The sequence below is a fragment of the Sesamum indicum genome, linkage group LG3 (assembly GCF_000512975.1).
Source record: "Sesamum indicum cultivar Zhongzhi No. 13 linkage group LG3, S_indicum_v1.0, whole genome shotgun sequence".
In the NCBI taxonomy this organism is placed as follows: Eukaryota; Viridiplantae; Streptophyta; class Magnoliopsida; order Lamiales; family Pedaliaceae; genus Sesamum; species Sesamum indicum.
The window spans coordinates 22,628,490-22,654,662 of NC_026147.1; the positions used below are offsets into that span (position 1 = coordinate 22,628,490).

Genomic DNA, 26,173 nt, shown 5'->3' on the forward strand with positions numbered 1-26,173 from the left:
TATAATAATTTGTGTAATAATATTGATGTTTTTTAAGGATGTATCTAAAATTTTAACTGATAAAAAAAATAGTCTTATTGGTGTGTGATTTAAATTTGGTGAATTTGTTATTTATAGGAGAGCTACAAAAATTTATAACCCATTCCAAATTAACACTTTACCATCTCATGAATTAATGATAAGATAAATTGAGTAATTATCCATTCATATCGACTAATGATAAGATAAAGTCCACCAAAATGGGTATTACTTATACATATGAATGTTTCAACAGTCAACATTTAGTTAAACAATTGAATCATCCAATACAATATTATTTGTCAATCTTTAATAATAACCAACCGTAAATGAGTATTAAAGGACAGGGGAAGCCTCCATTTTCCACACCCAAACCCTTCATTCTCCTATTTCTCTTTCTTTAATATATATATATATATATATATACAAGTGAGACGAAGAAATGACAGACAGACGGACAAAGAGCGAGGGAGGGAGGGGTACCCGGCACAAACAATATTGCCGGCGTTGGGTGCCTAGATGAGTGACACGCGTCTTGGTTTTACCAAGATAAGGAGTCATTATTACAAGGTAAATGAAGGAAAGTTGAGGTCCTCTTGTGCAAAATTCCATGGTCCCCTTCCAAGATGCTACAATCTCCATCTTAAGCAGTCGCTTTTGCTATACCATATCAAGTTATATGTATTCTTCACAAACACCAATCAAAATATCATAAAACTGCACTCAATTTGCATTTGTGGTTTTACATATTTTACATGGATAATATGTGTGTATATATATATATATATATATATATATATATGGAAAAATGCAAACAACTTCTTATGATATTGTAAATGAGCATTTACTCTTTTATGAAAAAACAAATAGCAATTTACCCCCCTATGATTTTTATAAGGAGGTAAATTGTTATAATTTTTTTATAGGGAGTAATGTGCTCATTTTTAATATCACAGGGGAATAAATTATTATTCACCCTATATATATATATTTGATTATTTGCATTTTTATTGTATAGTTCATTGTGTTTTTTAAATTAATTCAATATTAAAATTATAATTTAGATTTTAATATGTTGTTAAGAATTAATTGAATATAATTAATTTATAAAAATAAAAATTAAACAAAAAACAAAAAAAAAAAAAACTTATTTTCATGTCCCGCGTCTAATCCACGACATGAGCAATTTTTTTTTTAAAAAAAATTCTTTTTAAGTCATCGACATATTTTTATTATAGAATTTATATAAATTATATTTATATAATAATTTTTAAATAATTAACCCGGAAAGTAGGAAGGAAGAGAGCAATAAAGAGTCATAAATAGCGTTAGGTAGAAGAAATTAAGTAATGAGCTACCCATACCAAATGCTACTTTTGAATATAACCATACACACGCTATATCTAAAACCAAAATAAGAAGCAAGAAAAAAGGAGCATATATGTTCACTTCTAAACACCATTAATGTAAAATATTGGACCCAATTAATATTTATTGTTAATTAATAAATTCGTCACTGTGCTTTGGGTTCGTCTCATTTATTTTTCAGTCATGAGGATAATCTAAATAAATCAAAGGCAAGTATCAATATTCTATCACCATTAGGAGGTTTTTAATTCAACTGGTGTATTTATATATTTGATTATTTTCTTGTATCATTGAATTTTGTTTTTCATTGTTGTAATAGAAAATCAGACAAGGACGTGGGACGATGCAGTAAACAACGTATTGGCTATTGGGGCGCACACGGTTTTCCGTGTTTTTCTTCTAGAACCTGCTGACATTCTATCTGCGAATTGGAGATCTTATAGCTGGCAAGTGGCAATAAATAAAACATTTATGCTGTTTATTATTATATTCATAGACTTTATTATATAATCACTAAATCAACTTAGCGTACAAGGAATGGAGATAATAATACAATACGAAATCATCTTTTTATTGTAATTTGTACAATGCGGTCTTAGTTTGTACTTTTCTACTATACACATTAAAAATAATTGTCCAAGGACTCAAAGATTAGCCAGCTAGCATGCATGCAGTTTTATCTTGTTTTCAAAATAGTATTAGAATAGTTTTCATTTCTTTCATCAAACCATAACTGCGATACGTATCTGAACAAACAACCATAATATTTTCTTTTTAATGATTTTCATCATATTAGAATTGGGAACATATACATCTGGCTAAAAATGGAAATCTTAAATGATTTAAATCTGAAAATTTTGACTAGGCTGTTGTTCAATGAGTGCATGGTGAACTACATAATCTTCTATAACCAATGAAGAGATCTATCTCCATGATCAGTACAAAGGAGTTATTGCAGGTGAAGCAGGCATCGGTTTCACCAAGTCCCTTAAGGGAATGCCAAAATTAATTAAGTTGAATCAAAAAGAAGAACGGATGGTGCAGGAAAGGGCAAAGATTTCACCTTGACCAGTCAATCAGCCCGTCAAATAATGTAACCAGTTTTGCCGTTCTTTGCCCAGGGAAGACTGAAAAATAGGATGGTTGTCCCTCGATTTTCAGCATTCTGATCATTCACTTAGCTTGCAGTTGCGTATGTATGGATGACCATAATTTATATACTTGGTCCAATATGCCCTGTACGTTGTCATTGCCAACTCTAACCAGGGCTTCATGTTCCCATTGTAATGTATAACAGCTGCACTCTGAATCTCTGATTGATTCACGCTTGGATTGTAACCCAATCCAAGAACGTGCCATGACTTTTGAAGTGGATGTGTAAGCCCATAAAAGGTCATAAGACCTGGAGGTAGCGTCCCCAGCTTCCACAGCACACGATCTTCATTCTAATATCATAATAGAGGTGTAAGTAAGGACAGGAACAAAGAACTCAAAATATTTGATACTCATGGTTCAAGTTCTACACCAGCAAGTTATTTTCAGAAAGCAGGAAGGAAAATTATATGCAGAACTAGCTTCAATGTTTGTGGTATTAAGTAGGCAAACCGCCTCCCCTCAGAGAAACTTCAGTATACAACTTACTCTTTTCCTGCGTATGGTTGCGTACAAGGTGCAGTAGAAATAAAAAGCAAAAGTAGAACAAGAAAAAGGAAGCAAATAATATATATAATAAGAGAAGCAAAAAGAAAGACTCACCATATTTTGCCATTTGTGGTATATGCCAGTTATATCCTTTTTCTTCCACACCTTGAGATCGAAAATGTTCATTCCATACGCCCACCCACAAGCATTTGGGTCGAAGTTTTTAGCAATATGCGGATTTGAAAAATTTAGGTATTTATCAAACCGATGAAAGCTCTCACCACAGGTTTCAACTGCTCCATTTACGTTTCCATTGAGATTTACTGCCCACAATCCAGTCAAGTCCTTCTGAACAACAATATCATCATCAAGGAAGAGAATTTTGTCCAACTTTGGATAAACCTGAGGGAGATAAAACCTTAGGTGATTAAGCATTGAAAGATACTTTGGGTTCCGATACTTCAGGTTAGAAGAACCTTCTGCCGCCTTGAAATAGTATTCTTTCATGGCTGCAGACTCCAACTGACGCAGCACAGGACAATAGGATGAGTTAAGCCACTTGAATTCATCGACATTCTCAACATGAATAGTTGCTTTACCAGGAGGGTTCAATAGAAACCACATATTCATTGCTCCAAAGTTCAACTTATCAGTAACAAGATGGAAAACATGTTTCTCAGGGTCCTGCACGTCATGCAAAGCACCGAATTCAGCACTAAAAGCGTCTCACAAAAGACCAATTAACACTGCATTGTGGCTCAGCCTCATATAGCATGTCCGTTGTCATGGTGAATTTACAGAATGAGAAGAGCTTGCATATATACATAGAACTATATATTTACGTATATGTCATTTATGGCATTAGGAGTTCTGTGTGCATGTAAAAGGTAGTGCGAGCATGCATTTGTGATATACATCCATCATAAATACATGTGTCTGCATATCTCTCCAAGGACCAAGCTTCTGGATAAAGCCGTGCATGTGTGCGAGTCTCTGTGGAATACATATAAGCCATAGTCGTACCAAAAGAAAAAGAAGAAAACCAACCCACACCTTGGCATTCATAATGGTTGAGTTGACAACTACTGAAGCAGCAAGAACATTATCGGAAAACAGGGCATAATGGTAAAGATTTGGATTTTCCAGATTCTCACTTCGAGGGAACTTCCTACTCTTCGGTGGAAGAAGGTAGTAGTCTATTGTTAAGCGCATGGATAAACAGTGAAGTCCATTTGGAATTGTCTTTGCAGCTAGTTGACTAAGGAATGTACTCTGCTTTTTCAGAGTACGGACCTGCTCATCTGCAGATTGCAGCATGGCTCTTAGCTTCTCAGTAACTAGCTTGCAGCTATATAGTCGCTCCCTAGCTTTAGACAACACTAGGTCCATTGCTTTCATCATTTCTGGTGCACTGTCATACATACATCCACGTACAAACGTCAATTTACCAATCAAGCTGGAATTCAGGTAGTTAAAGATGGATTATACCAGACTCAATTACCTGCGATGCAGATGAGAGTCAGTAGTTCCCTCTCCTAAAGAACGTTGACTATCTCTCAGTCGGTTCTGTAACTCATGGGCCAAGTCAAGTTTGTTTTTGGTTATTGCAAGACTTATATAGACCCTTGCCATTATCATTTGATCTTGGATGGTTCGTACATTTGAATCAGAATTTTCATTCTCATTTTGTTTCCTCCATAAACTGTACTTCCCCAAAACTGCAGAGTCAACTGATTTAGAACGTTGAATGGGCTCATTTTCGAGCTTTACAGTCACTTCATAGTCTTGTTTTACCAAATCGACAGTTTGATTTTCACGTCTTTTTCCTCTCAATTGCTGCAAAATGATTAGATGAACAATGCAATAGATCAATAGATCCAAGCAGAGCCCCAGTAGGATCAAGAGGAAAATTCTGCAAAAATAATTCATTTGCACAAACATCAAGCATTAGTGAGATTATATTGAGATGAATGCTGGGCCTTACCCTTCTGGCTAGTTTAGAAGGTTTCCCGAGAAAACTAGAATGATCCTCTGCAAAAGACAAATTGCTATTCAATAATTTCATATTGAAATGTAATGGAAAGAAATACTATATCAACAGAATCTCACGAAAGATAGTACCGTTATACTCATCTTGTTTGGCTTTAGACGTTTCTTGTTTAGCATATGAAGCTACTCCAGTGGACTTAAGATCACCAAAAAAGAGAAAAAATGACTCAGCATCTTTCAAATGATGATACATTTCCCCACCAACAAAAGTACCAGTAGCTACAGTCGCATAATCATTCTGACCTCAGAAGAATTGGCATTGTCTGCGATAGTTTCTTGCCCAATAAATTTCCATGATGCAGACAAATTATTCTTTTTGAAAAATTTGACACTCAGAGGCCCAAAATCTTCTGTCCTGACCTTGATGACATCAGTTACCTAAAATGAAGCTGAAATTAGTAAAAACAACAATATAAAAGCAGGTTTCTGAAAGCATGCTGCCACTGAATAAAAATTTGCTGCTTTAGTAAAATGAAGATTTAAGGTGTTGCTACGCAAGCCTCCTCCGTTTTAGATTCTATTTTTACAAGTAATTTCTTATATATGCCAGAACATGTAACCAAAACTAGAATCCAAATGAAGGATGTGCAGAAGAAGCGTACCTTTCCACTAGAATCAGTTGAAGATTCATCATTATCTGCCAAAAAACTATACAAATTAGTTTCTGCTTATATTAAAAATAGGAGTGTTAACTAACAGCCAGATGACAAGTGACCCAAAACCTCCTGAAATGTAAGCAATCAACCCAAATAGTATGGTTATTTTCCAACTAATTTTCCCTGGTCCCCGTGCAAGCAAAAAGTAGATGGAGAGATATAGACTAATATATTGGAAAAGGTTACAATGATGAGAAAAATAAAAACCACAGAGAGGAGAGACAGACAGACAGACATAGAACAACTCCTGACTCCCCAGCCTAGCTCCACCACTCAACCCTTCTTCAGAGGCCAGGTACTCGTGCATCCCCTTGTGGATGACACCAAGCAGATCATTTCCATTGCAACATCTCACGTACATTCACTTAAGGACACCTTGTCTTCTCATTAAATTTTCTCCAGTTTGCCCAATCCTACACCTCTGTTCATGACTATTGCCTCGTCTCCGCAATTGCAGGAAGCATTGTAAATTGTCTAACCTAACTCATCAATCTTTCAACATCCACAATTCTCCTTTACCTAAATAAATTGTCCAGAAAGAGATAACTGGCGTTTGTAGTTAGCACAATTGAAGGGAATCTACCACTCACCTCTTCAACTTGATCCAAAATTCATGGCATCAAATTATCAGATCAACAAGTTGCAACCTTTCCAACTAATTTCACTGATACGGTTCCTATCCTAATACTAAGCTCCAAAAAATGATTTTTCAACCTCCAATAAGGATACGTATATCTTGCCACCAATTCAAGTTGCCTTCATATAAAGCGGCACGTGAGCAGTGAACATTGCAATCCACGACGGACAATTTATCAAAACCAACTTACATCAACTATTCATGAAATAGAGACAGAACAATTCACACACCTTATCCAGGTATACACATTTCCCAGATCGCATCACCCAAATCAACTCAATTTCATAAATCGTAAGATCTTCACTACATGCGCCAAAAATCTCTCACCTGAGTTACAACCAATGCAACCTGTGTACCGAATAGCATGATCTCTTCATAATTAATCTACAACTACATCACTTGCATCAGGTCACAACACTCAACGCTAACGCCTTTGGTGCTCCCAACCCAAACTAAAAAAAGCATCAAGGCTCCAATTTCCATACACACCGAAGCATCAACAAAAGACCAGCATAAAATTATAAAAAACAATTTGCACGCAAACTGACCAGTGGAAGAGGCCGTCAAGAGGCCGCGGCCGATGAACAAAAAGGAGAAAGCAAGGAATGAGGAGAAGAAGATGAGGAAAGCAATTGTGAAGAGAGATCCGATGGCCTTATTCCTTGGGACACGGGAAAATAATCCCCTCTCACTCGCCATTTCCTATCATAGACCTTCAAAGATTGTTTACGGTGTCAGAGAAAAGTGGAAACTGCGTAATTGTACATTGATACATATAATCAGATAGATATAGAGAGAGAGAGATTACGGAGAGCGTTTTTGAATAGAGATCCGGGAGATCGATGAGCGAGTTGAATGAAGTTCGAAATTCAGTTGGAATCTATAAATGTGATTACATATATATACACACACCAGCCTGTTTCTCTGTGGATTTAATACACGTGCGCGCGCGGGAGAGAGAGAGAGAATCCGGGTTCGGGTTTTGCTATACAAAACTGATTTGATGATTACTTTGTATTAAACTTATTATTTGAATTATATGCCCGCAAAAAAATATTAACTGATGCTCTAATATTAGGGATAAACACTAGTGGTGGCATCTTCACTTTGTGATATGCCCCCTTTTTCTCTCTAAATTTATAAGCTTTTCTTTTTTAATATCATTTTCCTATATTCTCAAAATAACTACACATTCTTATAGTATCATAAGTCGTATTTCAAGCAAGAACTAAGCATTAGTGATGCAACAGAAAATTAATTGATAAAAAATAAACAACAGAAACATCGATACATACATAATTAATTACTAGGAAAAATGATAGCTGATTAGCTACTTAATTAGTAATGGATCAAACTTGGTCCATTCATTTAATTTTGTTTTCTTTTTCTGGTTGATGACCAAGTTAAACTAATTAAGCTTAAAAGCGTTGGAATAATTAATGTACTAATTAGGTGGCCAGATGACTGCGCCGCCGCCGTCAGTTATGCATGACAACGGGACCAAACACAGCCCTCCGCTTCTCAGCTCCCGCTTTGCCTCCTCGCTTTCCTTCCCATCGCCGCCCTGCTGTTACATCATCATATCATTTCTCATTAATTAATTTCATCCATTCATTTTTATTTTAAACTACCCAACTCAATATATACACATATATAGTAATTCTCAATTTTCATTTTTTTCAGACTATTATCTGATTATCAAAATTAATGTAATGTTAGAAAATATTTTTAAAAAAATTCCAGTTAAAAAAAAAATGTCTGTATTTTTACTCTCCAACACTAATATTATTTTTAGAATTAAATACAATTTACCTCTTATATTAACGAAAAAGTGCAAAACCCATTAATTCTACAAAACCAAATTCAGGGGAAATTAGACAAGAAATGAATTTCTTACCGCTTTAATTATTGTAGTGGTGTGAGTACCGGTTGATGTGTTCTTCAAGTAAGGAAGGCTCAGCGTCTGCGATATACCAACTCTAATAATTAATCACTATCTAGAATACATCGATCGTTCATATGAATTAATAATGGCAGACATATGGGGAGAAGAAAAATAAAAAATAACAGGTAACCATATATTTTTTAATATGTAATATAAAAACATGCTTTAATAAATTATATTTAATATGTATATATGAATTTTTCACTTTATGATATTTTTGTCCGTTACAATTATTAGAGTTTATGAATAATCATAAATCAATACTATCTAACATAATTAAACGAATTATAAACAAGCATGGGTAATAGTTACACAATTGTAATTGATTATTATTAATTCTTCGTTTTTTTTTTAATTTTTTCTATAGTAACTAATGGTGATAAAAAGTAATATTTGGTCTGGTACTAAGAACAATGGACCTGTGAGGTGCAGGTAGGTACCTGGACCTGGGTGTGAAGGAATTTGATGTATCCAATGGCCTCCATTAGTACGGATGCTGTGTCTGTCTGCAATTAATGTTCCCAATATTTGACACATCAATTAGTTATTATTATTCTTTCCACCCAAAAGGAAATGTATAAATATTATTAAGTGTATTCAGAATAATATAGAAACTAATGCCAGCAACCATATTATATTAAAAATGAATAAATTATTTATTAAAATAATAATAATATATATTTTTTAAAATAAAATAATAAATTACTTTATTATAAAAAATACAAAAAAATAAATTAGAATTTGTTTTCATAACGAAATAATCTCCTCATTTCAGAAATAAATTGAATTAAACCCAAATAATATATATACATGTGCCATGTTTTCTTGAAATCCTAAAATAAAGCGTGCAAATTTTTACTACTACTCCTTAATTTCTTCAAAATCGTGCCTGTCTTGTCTGCCACCTTCATGTCTGTTAGACAACCCCATCTATATATACATGTAATCCCAAATTTTTAAATGTACAGCTAAAATTCCAGATTAATTTGGGGAACGTGAAGCTCAATTTAAATTTTTTATCGTAAGATGATGTTAATAACGGTATTTTATTTAATATATAATCATTGTTATTTATGTATTTAAAAAAAATATTATGTAATATAATTGTGTGATGTATACATAGATATGATGAAATATTACAAAGTGTTTGGGTATTTAAAAAAGTGAGCTTATAATATCAGAAAATAAGAACGAGTTTATTAGAGTAAAATATTTTTTTAGTCCCATAAAATAAAGACAAAATTTATTTTGGTACCACAACTATGACAAGTGTTGCTTTTAGTCCCATAAAACTCATAATTAATAACGTATTTTCAGTCCAAAAAAATCATGTACGTTGTGGTTTTGAGACTAAAAAGGTGTTGTGATTTTTGGACTAAAAAGTCCGAAACTCACATTTTCTGAAACTAAAAAAACGTGATTTTGAGTTTTATGGGACTAAAAGTGACATATACCATAGCTGTGGTATCAAAAAAAAAATTTCCCTTATTTTATAGACAAAAAAAAAAAAAATTGCTCAGCTTCAAAGCTCAATTTCAAAAGAAAAAAAGAAGAGATTTCCAATTTATTTTCAAAATAATCTTACAAGTCAGTCCGATTTTTTATAATTAATTACAGTTTTCCATTATAAATATTTTGTAATCTCCACAATTTTTATTTTATTAATATACTTGAGTAATTTTCTTTTAAAATAAAATTTAACATTTTATAAGGTAATAAAAACGAATTAAACTTATATTATGGACCCAAGAACTGTAATTTACTGCATGATTATGAATAGGTGGTATTGTAGAATAACAGTGTACCTTGCCAAAAGGTGCTACTAACTGTTGAAGGGCTGCAATTCTATCTCCCAGTTTCTCTTTTCTCACCTGCTTAGTTCAGCTTACAATTAGCAAACTTAATTAATCATCATAAGTTTACGATATTAATTACCATCAGAGCTAACACGAACCAGAAGAAATATAATTTTTCATTACGATAAAATTGTAAATTTTTGCATAAGTTTAATTTGTTTGATCATAATAGATAATTTTGATATTTTTTATAACGCAGGCATCAAACTTCATCTTTTTATGCACTAAAAAAAAATACGGATGGCTACAACGTTATTGATTAATGACTATGTCTAAAATCCATGATAAATAAAAATTATTAACTATGGTAAAATAAAATCGATGCAAAAATACTAGTTTTTCCACTGTGAAAAAATTATTTGGCGTAGTTAAAAGCTATGGTAAAAACATTTGACATGACAAATATTTTAGCGACTCTCACAAAAACTACAGCCGATGATCGATATATGGACGTGATTAATAACTATTTATTATAATTATATATTAATAATCATGGCAGTTAACAATGATAAAGTGTTATATTTGTTGTAGTGATAGTGTGAGTTTACTGGAAAAAATTTAACCTAGTTCTATCATGATGACTAAATTCTGCAGTATATATCGCGTTTACGTACCTTAAAGGGTGGGCAAGAAGCGCGTGCTTCTACCCGCGATTTCTTTGGTGCAGTTTGAAGTGTCTTTGCCTCCATTAATTTACTGCAGCTGCTTCGTTTTGCTTCTGCTGCTCCATCACTTGACATCTTTAAATTAAATTTTTAAAAGAGTAAAGTTCAAAAAATTAATTATTATGGATGGTCCCCTTATCAAAATATTCATTAATAAAAAGACTTAATTTCGAAAAAAAAAATATCATAAAGGTGAACATATAATGCATAAAGCTGAATTTGCCTTTGATTGGAAAAGAAAAAGAGTTGTAGCTTTTCCCTGTTTTCTCGATTAAACAAGAATTGTTTTGGGTTAGTTGTGCTTTAAATTCCATCAACTATTTGAGTATATATCTCAGACATGATTTTATATATCCATAAGTTTGAAAAAAAAAAAAAAGAAAAGAAAAAGAATTTAGGGTATGTATCTATACTCTATAAGAAAAATACTTGTTAGTAAATTGGCAATGAATTGTTTAAAATATACATCAGATAATGTAGATTAGAAACATGAACCTCACTTGTTAATTAACTTGATAATGATTTTAACATGATTCTTTTTAGTGGCAATCGAGGCATTTTCTTGTAGAGATATGTACTTACCTTGTTAGAGCTTTGCAATGGAATTTGATATGGTTGGTGCATGTCATGATCAAGGCCATAAGAAGCTGGGGTGAAATTCCCACTGAATCTTGAAGACGAGCGGAGATGATCTACTGCCTGTAAGTTCAATATGTCCAGGGAACCTGGAATTGTTTCTTGATTGAAATCTGACAGGTTTGCGCCTGGAAAAATCTGGCTGAATCCTGTTGGACTACTGAAAGGTAAATCTCCTGGAGAAAGCTGAGCAGAAGAGAAGGGTTTAAGCAAGAATTTGGTTCGGATGTCGTCGGATTGCAAATTTGTTAGCTGGTTTGTCATCAGGCTGAATTGATGATGAGTTATTGATGATGGGTTGAGGCTGCTGCCTAATAGTTGAGTGTAGTTGAGGTGATGATAGTGGTCGGAGAAGACTTGCTTAATCCTTGAGAGTTGTAAATCTTGTTGTGGAGAGGAGTGACAGGTAGTGGTTAAACTGAGGCCAGCAGTGTTAGGCGCCCCCCAATGGTTGGGAGCCATGTAGAGTGAAGTGAGTTGAATGTTGTGTTGCGGGGTTTCTTCTCCGGGCCTCAAATGGGATTCGGGATTAATAGGGTATGAAATATTGTAGGCATTTGTGTTCCTCCTGTAAGATGAGGGGAAATTAAAAGGAAATATCCACGAACCCTAGTTCTGGAGCAAAGAAATTAGTTATATAAGCACAGAAAAGACTTGTCAGATTTTCAGTTCTTCAACCATGATGATTACCTTCTTCAGTATAAAAACATTGGAAAACATGGGAAATACTGTATTTGACAAGAAAAGAAGCCAGAATATAAGGCAACAACGAGTTGATGATGGTGGTGGTGGTGAATGTTTGCAGACTCCATATAATAATAATAATAATAATAATAATAATTATTGCAACACATGAAAATCCCAAGATTAATAATATTTAAATGAAGCTCCATAACAAGGAATCTGGTGTCTCTCCTGAAAGGTGGTGGTCAGGTGACACCCACACCATATATATATATACAGTAGTCTTCTTTTGCTTTTAGCAGCTTTTCATATATAGTCCCATCTTTACTCTTTGAATGTCGACTTAGATCATCATGATAAAGCAGCTACCTATATATCTATCCTTGTAAACAAAGCAAACAAAATACCAATATTATCATTGAATTGAAAAACTCTTGTAACCAGCCCCTCCTCTCTTTTCAAATTCCTCTTCATCACTCAAAACACTTTCTGCAACCTTTACACATCTTTCTCTCTATGTGTGCTTCAAAATTCAGGAACATGAGATGATATTCATAATATTAAATGGTGTATTTAGAATCCCTACCTTCAATCCCAAGGCTTTCAACACAAGAACTCATGCACCCACTCTCTCTCTCTCTCTCTCTCTCTCTCTCTCTGTGGGTGTGGGTGTGGGTGGGGGGTGTACCCACATTTTGGCTATATATATATATATATATATATATTGGACTGTAATATCAAATGGTGATTTTGAAGAGAGGAGGGACTAGCTAGCGTAATGGGTGGTCTGCTGCTAGTGCTAGCTATTCTGGCTGGGGTTTACTCACTTTGTGGTCCATTTCTCGGATTAACGTTTTTATATATAAATATACATAGGCTAATTAATGTATAAAATTTATAATCATTTCAAGGTGTCTGGAATTAATAAAGGATATTCGTGAGATTCTTACAAAATCATTGTGGTGCGATTTAATTCAGACATCATATGTTTAGGGTTAGAAGACAGCACAAAGTACTTAAAACAGTACTGGTTTGTAGATATGCAAGTAGCAAAATAAATGATCAATGCAACTTAATTAAAAATCTTTCTCCCTTTTCAAAGAGTATAGAAATATTCAAAAAAACAACAAACAAGAAAACAAAAAAGAAGATACAAAATCACGAATCAGGGAATATTCAAAAAGAAGGTTGAACGATCAGATCATGATTCATTAACAGAGTAGATATTGAATGGTGCAAACTCAAAGCTGAGGCTATGGATATGTGAGAAACGACAGATCGCACGAATGTGGATGCAAACTGAAAGCAAAGGCCATGAGTCGTTGGTAATTAAAAAGTTATGAGTTCAAATTTGTTCTCATGATGGAGAGGGTGGTAGCTGCAGCTAGCCATCAAAGTTAAAGCCTGCAAAACATATACATGCATTATTCATACACATCATCATCAACATCAACATGTTTGTTTGATAGGAATTTAGGGTAAGGACAAGCGTGGCAGCCCACGCCATACCAAGACAACCATTACATGGGATGATTATAATGATGTCAAATTGACCTTTCCATGACATCATTCATCATCATCTCCATCATATCTGCATATATTTTTTGGCTTCTTTCCTTTTCTCACCCTTCTGTTATTCTGCCTCCATCATACATCTATCTACCCTTCGCCACCTATTTACTTTAAATGAATGATAAAAAAAAGTAGTATATTAAGATATGATAAATTCTATCAAGTGTTAATTTTGATATGTTTATATACTTTTGATAGAAAAATTACTTCTGAGCCCTTATTTTTAAAATTTAATAGATAATAAAATAATAATAATAATAATAGTAATGATTACTATTTCTATTATTATTTGTTATTATCATTATTATTTTTATTTTTATTGAAATTATTTATTATTAAGGGGGAGTTGAACACCCCACTAAGAGAAATGAAGAGTTGGGTATTGCTTTTGGGCTACTCATCAACCAATATTGTATTAATGGGATGGTTTTTATAATTATAACCACAATAGCACAACATACTTGCACATATCTGACCATCATACAGATACAGTATACTGATTTTAAAAATAAAAATTAATATATGATTAAAAGATATTGACGGTTAAAATATAATATTAAAATAAATAATTATATTTATATAAATATTTAAAAGTATAATTTATATTTTAAAATTTAATGATGAAGTGTCACAAATTGTGAATCATGAGTGAGAAGTGTTTTTTTTTTATTTAAAATTAATAATATTAATATAGATGTGAAGGTGAAAAGTTGCATGGATTTGGCATAACCTGTAAAAGGGGGTCTAAAGTTTGCAGGAAAAGGAGAAAGGTGTTGGAGAAGAAGACAAGGGAAGGCATTGGAATTGGAGGAATATATGCTTTCTCATTTTGTATAGGCTTCCCATCTATCACTTTGCTTTCCAAATATTGCATTAAGCCCCCATTAATATACGATATTTACAATTTGAACTGGTGGTCTTCAGTTGAAGTCCAAAAGTATTACCATGGGAATGGGATTACTATAAGGTACAAATTGATTGTTATTACAGAAGCTTGCTAGATCAATATATTTTCAGATGTGAGGATTTTTTTTAGATGAAAAATTGGAAATTATGGCAGAATTTTCATAAAAATAAATAGATTTTCACATTTTTATATTTAATAGAATAAAATGGAAGCAATAGGGTTTTATAAAATTATGCCCAATTATTGTATGAAATTTTCTGCATGGGGGGTGGAAAAGTGATTCTTTTATAAAAGGGAAGATAAGCTATTTGTGCTCTAAATATTGGACATCATCCACCTTTTCAACATTATATGTATGTTCCAAATGATGTCTTAATCTAATGATTAAGGTTGAAATCTTATAAATAATTAGTTTCAAATCATGGTTCGAAATTTATCTCACTTGATATGAATTTATTGTAATGAAATTTTATCTTATGGGTATTTAATTTGAATAACATTATGACATAGTTGTCTTGAGTTGTATCAAAACAAAGTACAATGTTCTTGATCTGATAACTGTTTAATACAGAGAATTAAACATCGATTTAAATTTGTTTCCAAATTGATGTTATTAATTGCGTCCGCTAACTAAACGCAACTTCTTGAATGTATGATGGTAAAAGAAATAGAAAAGGAAATGTAAGTTTTGCGTTTAATAGAAAAGTACCCATTTTTTCATTTCCATAAAAGCTAGATATTTGTCACGCTTGTTGGCAATTGTTAAGAGCGACTTTTGTTTGTCAAGAAAAGTTAAGATAGCGACTCTAGCCTAGAGTTTATAATGACCTTCGAATTGGGCTTGCCTGTAATTTTCATGGGCTTTATCCGTCTTAGCCCAACAGACTTACCATTCGTCGGTCTGGTATATTAGGTGTTATATGGACACACTCAAATGGGTGTGTGGCAATTAAATAAAAAATGGTTCTGGGTGGAGCAATTTTTTAAGCTAGTTTCTGTCGATTTTGGATCAATCCGACCTATTGTGCATCTTAATTGTGACAACTTATATATAACTTTTATATTATTAATTATCAATGATGACGATTTAAATATATGTATATATAGTTCTTACAGCAGAATTTTATAAGTAGTGTTACTCCTTTACATACTTCTTTCAAACTCGTTTGATTCTTTGCTTTGTCCGCAAATGAATTGGTACGTGGGGAAGGACATATTGAGACTAACATCACAAAGACAAAATGAAAAGAGTAAAAAGGTGAAATAGCTTTGCTTGTTTCTTACACATAACTGCAGGCTAGTGGTTATGTCCAATTCATAATTTCCATCCAAACACACGTAATAAATTAACGTTAAATGTTAATTTAAGAAGCTTCAAACCTAAGAATTCCATCTTTAACAAAATGTAATTAGCATTCTGGTAGTCAGACATAGCTGCCCTGAAAATACATTCTTTACATTAACTGTCATCAAAGACCTGGTTTCAAGTGCTATGCATGCTTATTTGCCCAATACGGAAAAGGAAAACAAATGTAATTTCACTTCTAATTTGGATCATTGTTGCAAATTATTTCATATTTGAATTACGGAAGAAAAAAATAACTTTCTATTAAAACCGTCGCTATTGAGTATATTATCCTATTAAAGTCCATATTCAAAGCTCAAAAGAGGCTCGACTCCACAAAATTTGATGTTAATGAGACCCTACTCGATTCGTAAGGTTGAGGTCTCAAATTAAATTATAAAAAAAAATTATGAGTTCGAGTTCGATGAATATAGATGTATGTCTACTTTTATATACTTTGTTGTTTCTTGAATTTGTCCTATTTGAACGTATTTGTTGATTTGAATTATTTATATGTTGAATCATTTTTTAATTTGAATATATATTGAATGACGTAATGAATCACATACTATATATATATATATATATATATAAATCGAGAGAACTTTTAGTATTTCGATGGTAAAATTATCTTGAATTTTTTATTATAACATATTGTTTTTTTTTTAAGAAAAAGTGCGGAAGCTGCAATGTAAAGGAAAGCAAAGAGTCCAAACGTAAAGTTGTAAACAATGTTGAAATACAAGTCAAATTGTATCATTACTTTTGAGAAGCTTAATTTTCTTTTAGATTTTTATCAACTCACTGCATAAATTACAATATTTAATCGTGACTAATTGTCATGATTAATAATAAATAGTCGTAGCAAATGGTTATTTATCATGACCATGCAACAGTTGTTGGACGTGGTATTTGTATAATTTTTTTTTGAAAAAAATCTATATTTTTACATCAATTTTATTTACTCAGAATTAATAAAAAAATATTTAACATGATTTTCAATTTATAACTATTAACATTAGAGCCAATAATCATTTTTCCTTTCACTCAGTGCTTGCCTTTGAACTTAATTGTTTCCCACTTAAGTATGTGGAGTGCCATAATTAGGAGGAGAACCTTTCGCGGACAAGTTTCCACAGCAGCATAGTTGTATCAGCAGTTTAACAGTTCCAATTATTGTTAAAACATTGTAGAAATAATCAGAATCAACTGTGTAATGATATATATATTAGATTATCTATGTCCCGTTATTTTATATTTCAAATTATAAATTATTCCTAATCAAATTTATTTATTTTATTAAAAATATAATTCTCCTGTACCTTAACACATGGTAATAACTAGTATATATATATATATATTTATTTAAAAAGTTACTAGACAATTTTTGTACGAGAAATTATAAGATAATATGAAATTTTAATATAAAAAAATTATAATTTTTAATAAAATAAAAATATTACTAAAAATTAAACGTAGAAACTGGGTGACACCATATGTAGTATTCAGTAAAGAAAACCAAGTCAACAACGTGAAAAATGAAAAAAATTGAGGGCAAATGCAAATATGGGGAATTGAGTTTGAATTATTAGGTGAAATGAAAAAGTTGTCGCAATTTGGCTAAAATATTTTCAACGTGGCTAAATATAATTAGTTGGGATCACATTTTCCCGTGTTCCACTCAATAATGGGCCGGCCCTTCAAGAATATGCCTAACAACGATGCCCATTCCTCATACGTCGCCGTTTCCTTGGTTGCCTCCTCCCTCCGCAACGCCGTCGTAGGGGTTCCCCTCCCAAAAGAACTACTTTCTGGCCAGAAAAGAGGTAGGCCCAGATTTCATTAAGACACACCCGCTGCCGTCCAAGGGCATCCTCACCCTACTTCCCGCGTACCTACGCCAACCAATCAGCAACTCCCACATAATTATTGAGAGGTTTTCATTGTTCAACTACTACTAGCCCTTTCACCACAATATAGCTAAAATAATACTTATATTAAAATATAATTAAAAAACTTTGGAATTTTTTTTATATATTCATACATTTTTTATAAATGCTTTCAAGATTATGCATGTATTCTCTATACCATAACAAAATTTTATATCAAAATAATTTAGTTGAAATTCATCGCTACAATTAAATTATGAGAATTATCATATTATTCTAAAGGAAAATAATTCGATTTATTAATACACAAAATAATTTTCTTGGGTAATTCATCATACTCTTATATAAACATTTATATAATTTTTTGTTATGTGTTCACACATTTAATGTACTAGCAATCAACAATTCTAATAATTTTCTAAGAAATTTATAAAAAATAACTAAAATATTTTGAATTAGACAGTCAAATCAAGGAATGATTAATGAATCATCATATAGTGTAGGGCCCCACAGTGGAACTTGGCCTTGGTAGACCAGGAGTAGCTGAATGATAGAAGGCTGGCCCACGTAATAAAAACAAAATTGAGATTAAAAAAAAGAAAAAGAAAATTGAAAAAATGGGGAGTGTGTGTGTGTTTACTTCATTACTGATCCATACATACATATATATATACATACACAGATAGATACATACATGCTCCCCTCGCTTTTGATTGCGACCGCATAACGAATCATAACATTTACTCTCAAATATCTTTCTCTTGAAAAAGAAAGAAAAAATACAAATATCAATATTATCCGTAATTTATTGATTGCAGTGAAAATTAATCGACCCAAATGCGATGTAATTTATTGCCGTAGATCCTGCTGATCCGATTCAGTGAAATTCAAGCAACTTCAGGTGAATTTACCCTCTCGACTGACTGAAATTAGGTGGAGAATCGGAAGTTAAGATGGGGATTTAGGTGTGATTTTCACAAGCAAGTGGAAATTCGATGGAAGCATGAAGGATTTTGAGCTCCGTGGCGGGATTTGAAGATATTGCGCCAAAATTTCTGTGCAAAAAGGTACGTGCTTTTTCAATTTAATTTTCGTTTTGTTGTTTTGGGGAATTTTTCAAGTTATGTTTACTTTGTTTCCTTTCTTTCTGTAAAATTCCGTACTTTGTGTATAATTTCACTTGATTGTTTCCTTATCTTTTTCTTTATTCAATCTGTTTTTGGGTTTATAGTGGGAATATTGTACGGTTTTAAATTTTCCGGAAATGGAGTAAATAGGGAAATTCCAAGAATTTTCTTTTCCTTTTTCTTGGCTACATATTTCACCTCTTGTTATATTTGTGTTTAATGCTTAGCTCTGAATTATGAGTAAATAGCACATAGTTGAATGTGAAGTGTTTTCAGTTTTGGCTTGGAGTAAATATGCAAATAAGTTGGAAAGTTCTTCTCTTACCTTTTTTTTATATGGTAATAGTGGAAGCTTACAATATGTATCTTGATGTTATCTTATGAGGTAACCTGGGAATTTTCCCTATTCAGCATTACATTGAAGAGATCTATTAATACTTCTTTTCTACATGGAAGGCTTTTCGGGAAAATTTTGTAGCTGATCTTTTTCCTTTTCTTTCTTAATCTATTTTCCGTGGTCTCTTGCATGGTACAGCCGCCAGAGTATATTTTCCATCATAATGTCTGAAGGCAAGATGGTCGATGTTCTCTTGATCTGCTGTTTCCAAGAATATCTCTTGTCTGTATCAAACTGTTTTGACATTGTTGCAACATAAACTTGGTGATGATTGGTTGATATTATTATCTAAATGAAGTACAGAGTCGTTTTTCTGCTGAAAGGTGGAGAAGGTTGTAATGTCTGAGCAGGTTTTGGTGTTCGTGATAATAAAAATGTTTCCTTTCTTCCTTCCAAGTTGTTTATAGCTGCATCCTTGGGTTTTAACAGATGTCAAGTGAATAGGGATATTCTTTTTAGTTCTCAGTCAAATTCTGCATAATTATGGAATCACATGATGGGCACAAGTTGGTATGAGTAATTAGGTTGTTAGATAACTTGTTACGGCTACAGGTTGTTTGTGATATTTTTTGGGGAATTGCTCTGTGCATAGTTGGCAAAATGTATGGACGGGTCACTTTGTCAAATTCTAATTTTTGATATTGGTTTAATAGGATGGCAACTCCAGTGGAACCTCCAAATGGGGTTAGATCTCGAGGAAAGCATTATTTCTCCATGTGGCAAACACTTTTTGAGATAGATACAAAATATGTGCCAATCAAGCCTATTGGTCGAGGGGCCTATGGCATAGTGTGCTCTTCGATCAACAGAGAAACCAATGAAAAGGTTGCAATCAAGAAGATACATAATGCCTTTGAAAATCGTGTTGATGCATTGAGAACCTTGCGTGAACTGAAGCTTCTCCGGCATCTTAGACATGAAAATGTGATAGCTCTCAAAGATGTAATGCTTCCTATACAGAAGGGAAGTTTCAAGGACGTGTACTTGGTTTATGAGCTTATGGATACTGACTTGCATCAGATCATTAAGTCCTCTCAGACACTTACAAATGACCATTGCCAGTATTTCCTTTTCCAGGTATAAACAGCAGTCTAAGAGTTGTGTATGGATTATTTTTCAGTTTTGCTTTATGGATTATTTTTGTTCCTGTTCTTTATCTTCAGACCACCGAGGGGTCTATTGTTTCTTCTGAGTGAGCAGGCTAGACCTGTTCAGTACAAGTAAATATTCCTTTCAGTGCGAGGAGGGTTGTCATGCCTTAATGTATAATTTCTAGGGAAGATTGTACTAAGATTATTACTGGTGACAGAGTTATTACTTCCCACCTCCTATCTATGAGTGGGAACCACCAAGAGTGGTATTGGAAAACCCAATACAAATAGATGATGCAGTACCACAGTACTAGACTTTGCACATGGATGATATATGATGATGAATTAGGTCATTTATCTCTTAGTTTGTTCTTATTTATTTAGTTTATTTGGATGAATCTTTGGCAAAAGGGAAAAATTAAGAGAACTATACCTTTTTAGACCTAGAACTTTGAATAAGAGCAGGCTTCAAGTCGACTTGGGAAGCTAAATTCTGATGCCGTTTCTTATTTGCTAGTGATGTATGTGCTTGGAACTGTTTTTCCGAAACTTTACTATGATTGTCACGAAGCTTCTTATAATGACTTATGAAGATCCCTTAGCTTCCTTGGACTCTACTCTAGATGTTAAACTTAGGGACTGAATCATGTCTATTCTAGTCATTTTAGCTTATAGATGAGCTGATGAATCTTCTTTTGCTTGTGTCCCAAGATATCATGCTGATATCATTTCTTCCAGGAAGCTAAGAATCAGGGAAGAACTCACCACTTTCTTTTAAACAAATATTATTCAGCTGTTCATGCACAAGCAGCAGAACTCGATACAAACATGTGATGTGATTTCTTTTTGATTTTGTGGTACTCGTAATCCTGATCAACATACCTGCTCGCGTTGCGCTGCAGTATTTTAATGAAAACTGAAGAGTGCCTTACTACATCATTAGTTGTTGTCTCACCGTTTTGTGTTACTGTTCTGAATGTCTAATTGCAGTTACTAAGAGGTTTGAAGTATCTACATTCAGCAAACATTCTTCATCGTGATCTGAAGCCTGGTAACCTACTCATCAACGCAAACTGTGATCTCAAAATATGCGATTTTGGGCTTGCACGCACGAACAGCAGTAAAGGTCAATTCATGACTGAATACGTCGTCACACGCTGGTATCGGGCTCCAGAACTCCTCCTTTGTTGTGACAACTATGGAACCTCCATCGACGTGTGGTCTGTTGGTTGCATCTTTGCTGAACTTCTGGGTAGGAAGCCCATCTTTCCGGGTACGGAGTGTCTTAACCAGCTTAAGTTAATTATCAACATCCTTGGTAGCCAAAATGAAGCTGATCTTGAATTTATCGATAACCCCAAGGCAAGGAAATACATTAAATCCCTCCCTTACTCTCTTGGAACCCCTTTTGCCCGCCTTTACCCCCATGCCCATCCTCTGGCAATTGATCTGTTACAGAAGATGCTCGTCTTTGATCCTTCAAAGAGGATCAGTGTAACTGAAGCACTTCAACACCCTTACATGTCTCCTCTGTATGATCCAAGATGTGATCCTCCGGCCCAGGTGCCAATCAACCTAGACATAGACGAGGATTTAGGTGAAGAGATGATTAGAGAAATGATGTGGACGGAAATACTGCATTACCATCCAGAAGCTGCCACAACAAATCTGGAGTTTAGCATGTAAGCTTATGTTTTCTCCACAAGGTTGAAGACCTGGAGTTTCGGTCAAAGCCTAGTATTTTGTTTTCTAAACGTCGTCGGAACATTTGTATTAGCCTTTTATGCACTTCTTTTTGTCTTTTTATGTTTTACATCTCTCTATTTCAATAATCATGAGGAGCAATGCATTAACAGTTTGGGCTGCTAATGTGCTACTATTATCTGATTTGGGATGCGGTTCATGGGCTTGAGCTTTTTATGACAAGTGCCTTCTAATTTGTACATAGGTGTGTTGTTGTATGCCATGAACATTCTCTGTACATTAGTTATTATTACTATATGAAAAATCTGTCGTGATGTAATGTACCTGATTTTCAGAATTGATGAAGAATGCTGCAAATGCTATTGTTGCTCGAAACATCACAAGTACTATCTAATGTAGATCAATATCAATTCAAGGTTTTTGATGCTATGAGAATAAAATGGAGTGAATAGAAAGAGAAATTGTGGGTTAAATCATACAAACAAGTTTTTGGAACTTAGGAAAAAGTTGAAAACATTATTGACCCTCTCTCAGATGGTTGGAGCCTTTTCCTAGTATCTCACATGTTTTAACTGTTCATTTGAATTTTGGTAAAAAGTTGGCTTCTGGTAGTCTATTATTGACTGTTTGCTTTTTCTTTCTCGATGACATACACGAAATTTTAGTTCGGATTATGTGTCTAGATCTTGACTAATTACATAACAAGGTATTTATTATATTTAGAAAGTAATTAATCACACTATCATCATTCAAATTTGACACAAATGACAAACTCATGAATCGCCAACATAACCAGAATTGAAGAACTCCACACTACCAAACAATTTTATTACCTTATTTTCAGCTAAAAGGTTAATCCTTATCTTTCTCGTTGCTTTAGTTAGTTTTTTTAAGGCACTTTGGTGGAAGCTACTAGATTATACTGATAACCAGAACATGACTAGCATTATTATTATTATTACTATTATTATTATTATTATTATTATTATTATTATTATTATTATTTCTAATTTAGTTGAATTTTAAAAATTTGGAGCCATTGGGAACCTGATAATGTAATGCTTTACTACTGTCAAGCTGTCACCTACGATCTTTCCATTATCTATATCTATATCTATATTATATATAAAAATATTAATTTCTCATATATTTGTTTTCGTATTATTTCTAATTTAGTTGAATTTTAAAAATTTGGAGCCATTGGGAACCTGATAATGTAATGCTTTACTACTGTCAAGCTGTCACCTACGATCTTTCCATTATCTATATCTATATCTATATTATATATAAAAATATGAATTTCTCATATATTTGTTTTCGTTGTGAAAAGATGTTTATATTTTTATTTAAATAATTTTTTATTATTAAATAAAAAATAGTTTTAAAAGATAAAATTCGATCAAAGTAAGACTATTTAAGAGTCTAATTCCTCTAAACTACTTGGACATTAATAATAAATTTATCCAACTAAAAATAAATAAATAAACAAATACTATTTCAACATGATTAATTTTTAGAAGTTATTTTTAAATATTAAAAATAGTAATTTAGGCACAGTAAAATTCAACATGAGTAGCAGATGAATAATATATAAAATACTAATATAAGCTTTGAAAATTAAATGTATATATATGAAAGAATAAATATCACAAAATTTTAAATAAAAATTATCAATCTTATTAAATTAGAAATGCTTTTGAAAAACTTAACATGGGTGACTTCTAGCTAATTAATTTAAAAAAAATATATATTTTTGGTTCCATATGTTAGGATCTTTTTTATTTAGTCTTATTTGTTATGATTTTCTCATATTGTATTTTATAAGTTAAAAGTTTCTCAATTTAGTTCTCACATGTATTTTTCAACCAATTATTAAAGGAGTCATTACCATTTTCAGTAACTTTTTTTTCGTTAATTATTGGGGCATTTTCAATTTAGTTCCAGTTATACAATTTCCCACATTGCATAAGTTATTAACTATCTCAATGTTATTATTGGGTGCACTATGCATGTAAAAATTAATATTGAGAAAATTTTCAATTTATGAGATACAATTTTTTCGAAAAATTGAACAAATGGGATTAAATCTAAAAAATCTCTAATATATGGGACCAAAAATAAATTTTTTTATTGATTTTATTTTAATATGACTAGTAAATTTATTTTGAGTTGTACTTTAATTTACGTACTTTTGATTTGTAAAATAATACTAATAAATATAACATATCATTAAATATATAATAGTGAGAAAACATCGTACCATTGATGGGGTATTCTTTTGGCTATTGATACTTCCATAATATATATATATATATATATATATACACATATATATATATTAATGATCACAAAACTACATTAATATTGTGTGATAATAATGTATCACATAATATTTGTTTACAATCATTATAAAATTTCACTTATTATTAAAATATATTAGTTTTGAACTTTTCATTAAGAAAATAAATAACCCAAAATTAAAAATATAATAAAAAATCAGTCAATAAAAAAAAGAGCATAATATGAAATGACTATTTTTTCCTTGGAAGATACATTACAAGAAATTATCTCCATCATAATGTATCTATCACGAGGAGTGTTGTGCATAAATTTTTTTAAATTTAAATTGAATTTAATCAAACATCAAACAATTACACAAAAAATATAATATATTTGTCATGTAATTGATGTACAATTTAAAAAAGTAATCTATTACATGTAAAATATAGCATATTTATTGTATGAACTGTTGTATTTTGACCGAACATGATTTAAATAAAACTTTTTATATTGTAGATATATACAAATTTGAGCTCTTAAATATGAACAAATCTTCACTCTATGTATCTGATTTCCTATGTCTGTAGTGACACTAACTCCAAGTTGACAACTTACAAATTTAGGGACTAAAGTGAGAAAAAAAAAATCTAAACTTATAATTTTATCCCCAATTATAATATGGTCAGAATGACAGCCGAATCGAAGCCCAACCCTACAATCTCTTATCCATAATTTAATAAATGGAACTTCTTATTAAAACAATATACAATAAGGAGTTTTGACTAATTATTTTTATATTACTATTGAGTTTTTGAATATTATTATTTATATTTTCATATTAATTGACTTGAATAAAAAATAGTAAAATATAATCATTCATGAATACGAAGTACAATTTTAATTTTGAAAAATATTTTTTATTTGATAGTACCAATTAATTTAGAAAGTGAATTACAAATAATAGAAGTAAATAGTTTCCTTATAAATAAAGCAATTATTATCAATTTGTTTTGAAAATATAATTGTATAATATAAATATTTCAATGACAGAAACATAAATAATATCATGAACTTAATATATTTTATGACTAACTATAATAATATATTTACTTGTAAAAATGTATTTGTACAGTCTCCATAAAAGAATAAATCTTCTTACGCATATATCACGTCGGTAAGTCCCCACAAGATCATTGATATCCGATTTCAATAATTCTTAACTTTGAACATTTTAAACCAAGGTCTAGACATATATTTTACAATCACCATCATAGGCATAATCGTGAGCTATAGTTATGCATAGCCTAGAGACTTTATCATATTCCAAAGTTGCTAATAGAATGCCGAATTTATTGATGTGTACAAACACATACAAGCTAGCTTTGCTGATGGACTCTACCTTAAAAGTTTTCTTGATATACCTCTTTGGATGATAGTTTGTTTTTAGTTTGTTGATGATGATTGTATACCATAAACGATTTCTCTCTCTCTCTCTCTCTCTTTTTTTTTTCTTTATTTGCTATTGGTTGGCAGTGTTTCTTTCGTATGGTGAAGAGTTCAAAGATGTTCCAATTGTAAGCAGAGTAGTGGTAGAAGTACAGAACACAAATATTTTTTTAAAACAGTGAATTTGAGTTTCAGTGATGTACCAATTGCGTATATTGTTGAGTTGAGCTGATTTTGATGTACTTTGGGAGCTAATCAAG

At 32.1% G+C, this 26,173-nt stretch overlaps 3 protein-coding genes and 1 long non-coding RNA gene across 5 annotated transcripts; 2 read left to right on the top strand and 2 right to left on the bottom strand.

Annotated features, from left to right (window-relative positions):
- LOC110011668 lies at positions 401-2,506 on the top strand. Its single transcript, XR_002286679.1, has 2 exons — positions 401-588; positions 1,706-2,506. It is a non-coding gene; the product is annotated as an uncharacterized LOC110011668 (long non-coding RNA).
- LOC105159259 (polygalacturonate 4-alpha-galacturonosyltransferase) lies at positions 2,234-7,386 on the bottom strand. Its single transcript, XM_011076267.2, has 10 exons — positions 7,178-7,386; positions 6,918-7,082; positions 5,679-5,713; positions 5,320-5,454; positions 5,149-5,212; positions 5,012-5,058; positions 4,529-4,863; positions 4,081-4,438; positions 3,142-3,711; positions 2,234-2,831 (listed from the first exon to the last, which is right to left on the bottom strand). Exons 2-10 carry the CDS (start codon positions 7,066-7,068, stop codon positions 2,556-2,558), a joined length of 1,971 nt encoding a protein of 656 aa, XP_011074569.1. The 5' UTR covers positions 7,069-7,082; positions 7,178-7,386; the 3' UTR covers positions 2,234-2,555.
- On the bottom strand, positions 7,641-12,817 carry LOC105159260 (transcription factor bHLH110). 2 transcript variants are annotated; one of them, XM_011076272.2, is made up of 7 exons: positions 12,742-12,817; positions 11,418-12,039; positions 10,785-10,910; positions 10,120-10,185; positions 8,755-8,820; positions 8,267-8,332; positions 7,641-7,933 (listed from the first exon to the last, which is right to left on the bottom strand). In XM_011076272.2, exons 2-7 carry the CDS (start codon positions 11,931-11,933, stop codon positions 7,814-7,816), a joined length of 960 nt encoding a protein of 319 aa, XP_011074574.1. In that variant the 5' UTR covers positions 11,934-12,039; positions 12,742-12,817; the 3' UTR covers positions 7,641-7,813. The 2 variants fall into 2 exon arrangements, with proteins under 2 accessions (XP_011074574.1, XP_011074572.1); XM_011076270.2 differs by having other exon boundaries at positions 7,641-7,936.
- On the top strand, positions 18,559-22,506 carry LOC105159261 (mitogen-activated protein kinase homolog NTF3). The gene is made up of 3 exons (XM_011076273.2): positions 18,559-18,935; positions 20,046-20,469; positions 21,474-22,506. Exons 2-3 carry the CDS (start codon positions 20,047-20,049, stop codon positions 22,167-22,169), a joined length of 1,119 nt encoding a protein of 372 aa, XP_011074575.1. The 5' UTR covers positions 18,559-18,935; position 20,046; the 3' UTR covers positions 22,170-22,506.

Excerpts from the sequence above, each read along its gene's own strand:
- LOC105159259 (XM_011076267.2), bottom strand. The coding sequence starts at position 7,068 with ATGGCGAGTGAGAGGGGATTATTTTCCCGTGTCCCAAGGAATAAGGCC. Across the intron at positions 5,455-5,678 it reads CAACTGATTCTAGTGGAAAG|GTAACTGATGTCATCAAGGT; the intron begins GTACGCTTCTTC and ends GCTTCATTTTAG. Across the intron at positions 4,439-4,528 it reads GACTCTCATCTGCATCGCAG|TGCACCAGAAATGATGAAAG; the intron begins GTAATTGAGTCT and ends TATGTATGACAG.
- LOC105159260 (XM_011076270.2), bottom strand. The coding sequence starts at position 11,933 with ATGGCTCCCAACCATTGGGGGGCGCCTAACACTGCTGGCCTCAGTTTA. Across the intron at positions 10,911-11,417 it reads CATTGCAAAGCTCTAACAAG|ATGTCAAGTGATGGAGCAGC; the intron begins GTAAGTACATAT and ends TTTAATTTAAAG. Across the intron at positions 7,937-8,266 it reads CCACTACAATAATTAAAGCG|CAGGGCGGCGATGGGAAGGA; the intron begins GTAAGAAATTCA and ends ATGATGTAACAG.
- LOC105159261 (XM_011076273.2), top strand. The coding sequence starts at position 20,047 with ATGGCAACTCCAGTGGAACCTCCAAATGGGGTTAGATCTCGAGGAAAG. Across the intron at positions 20,470-21,473 it reads GCCAGTATTTCCTTTTCCAG|TTACTAAGAGGTTTGAAGTA; the intron begins GTATAAACAGCA and ends GTCTAATTGCAG.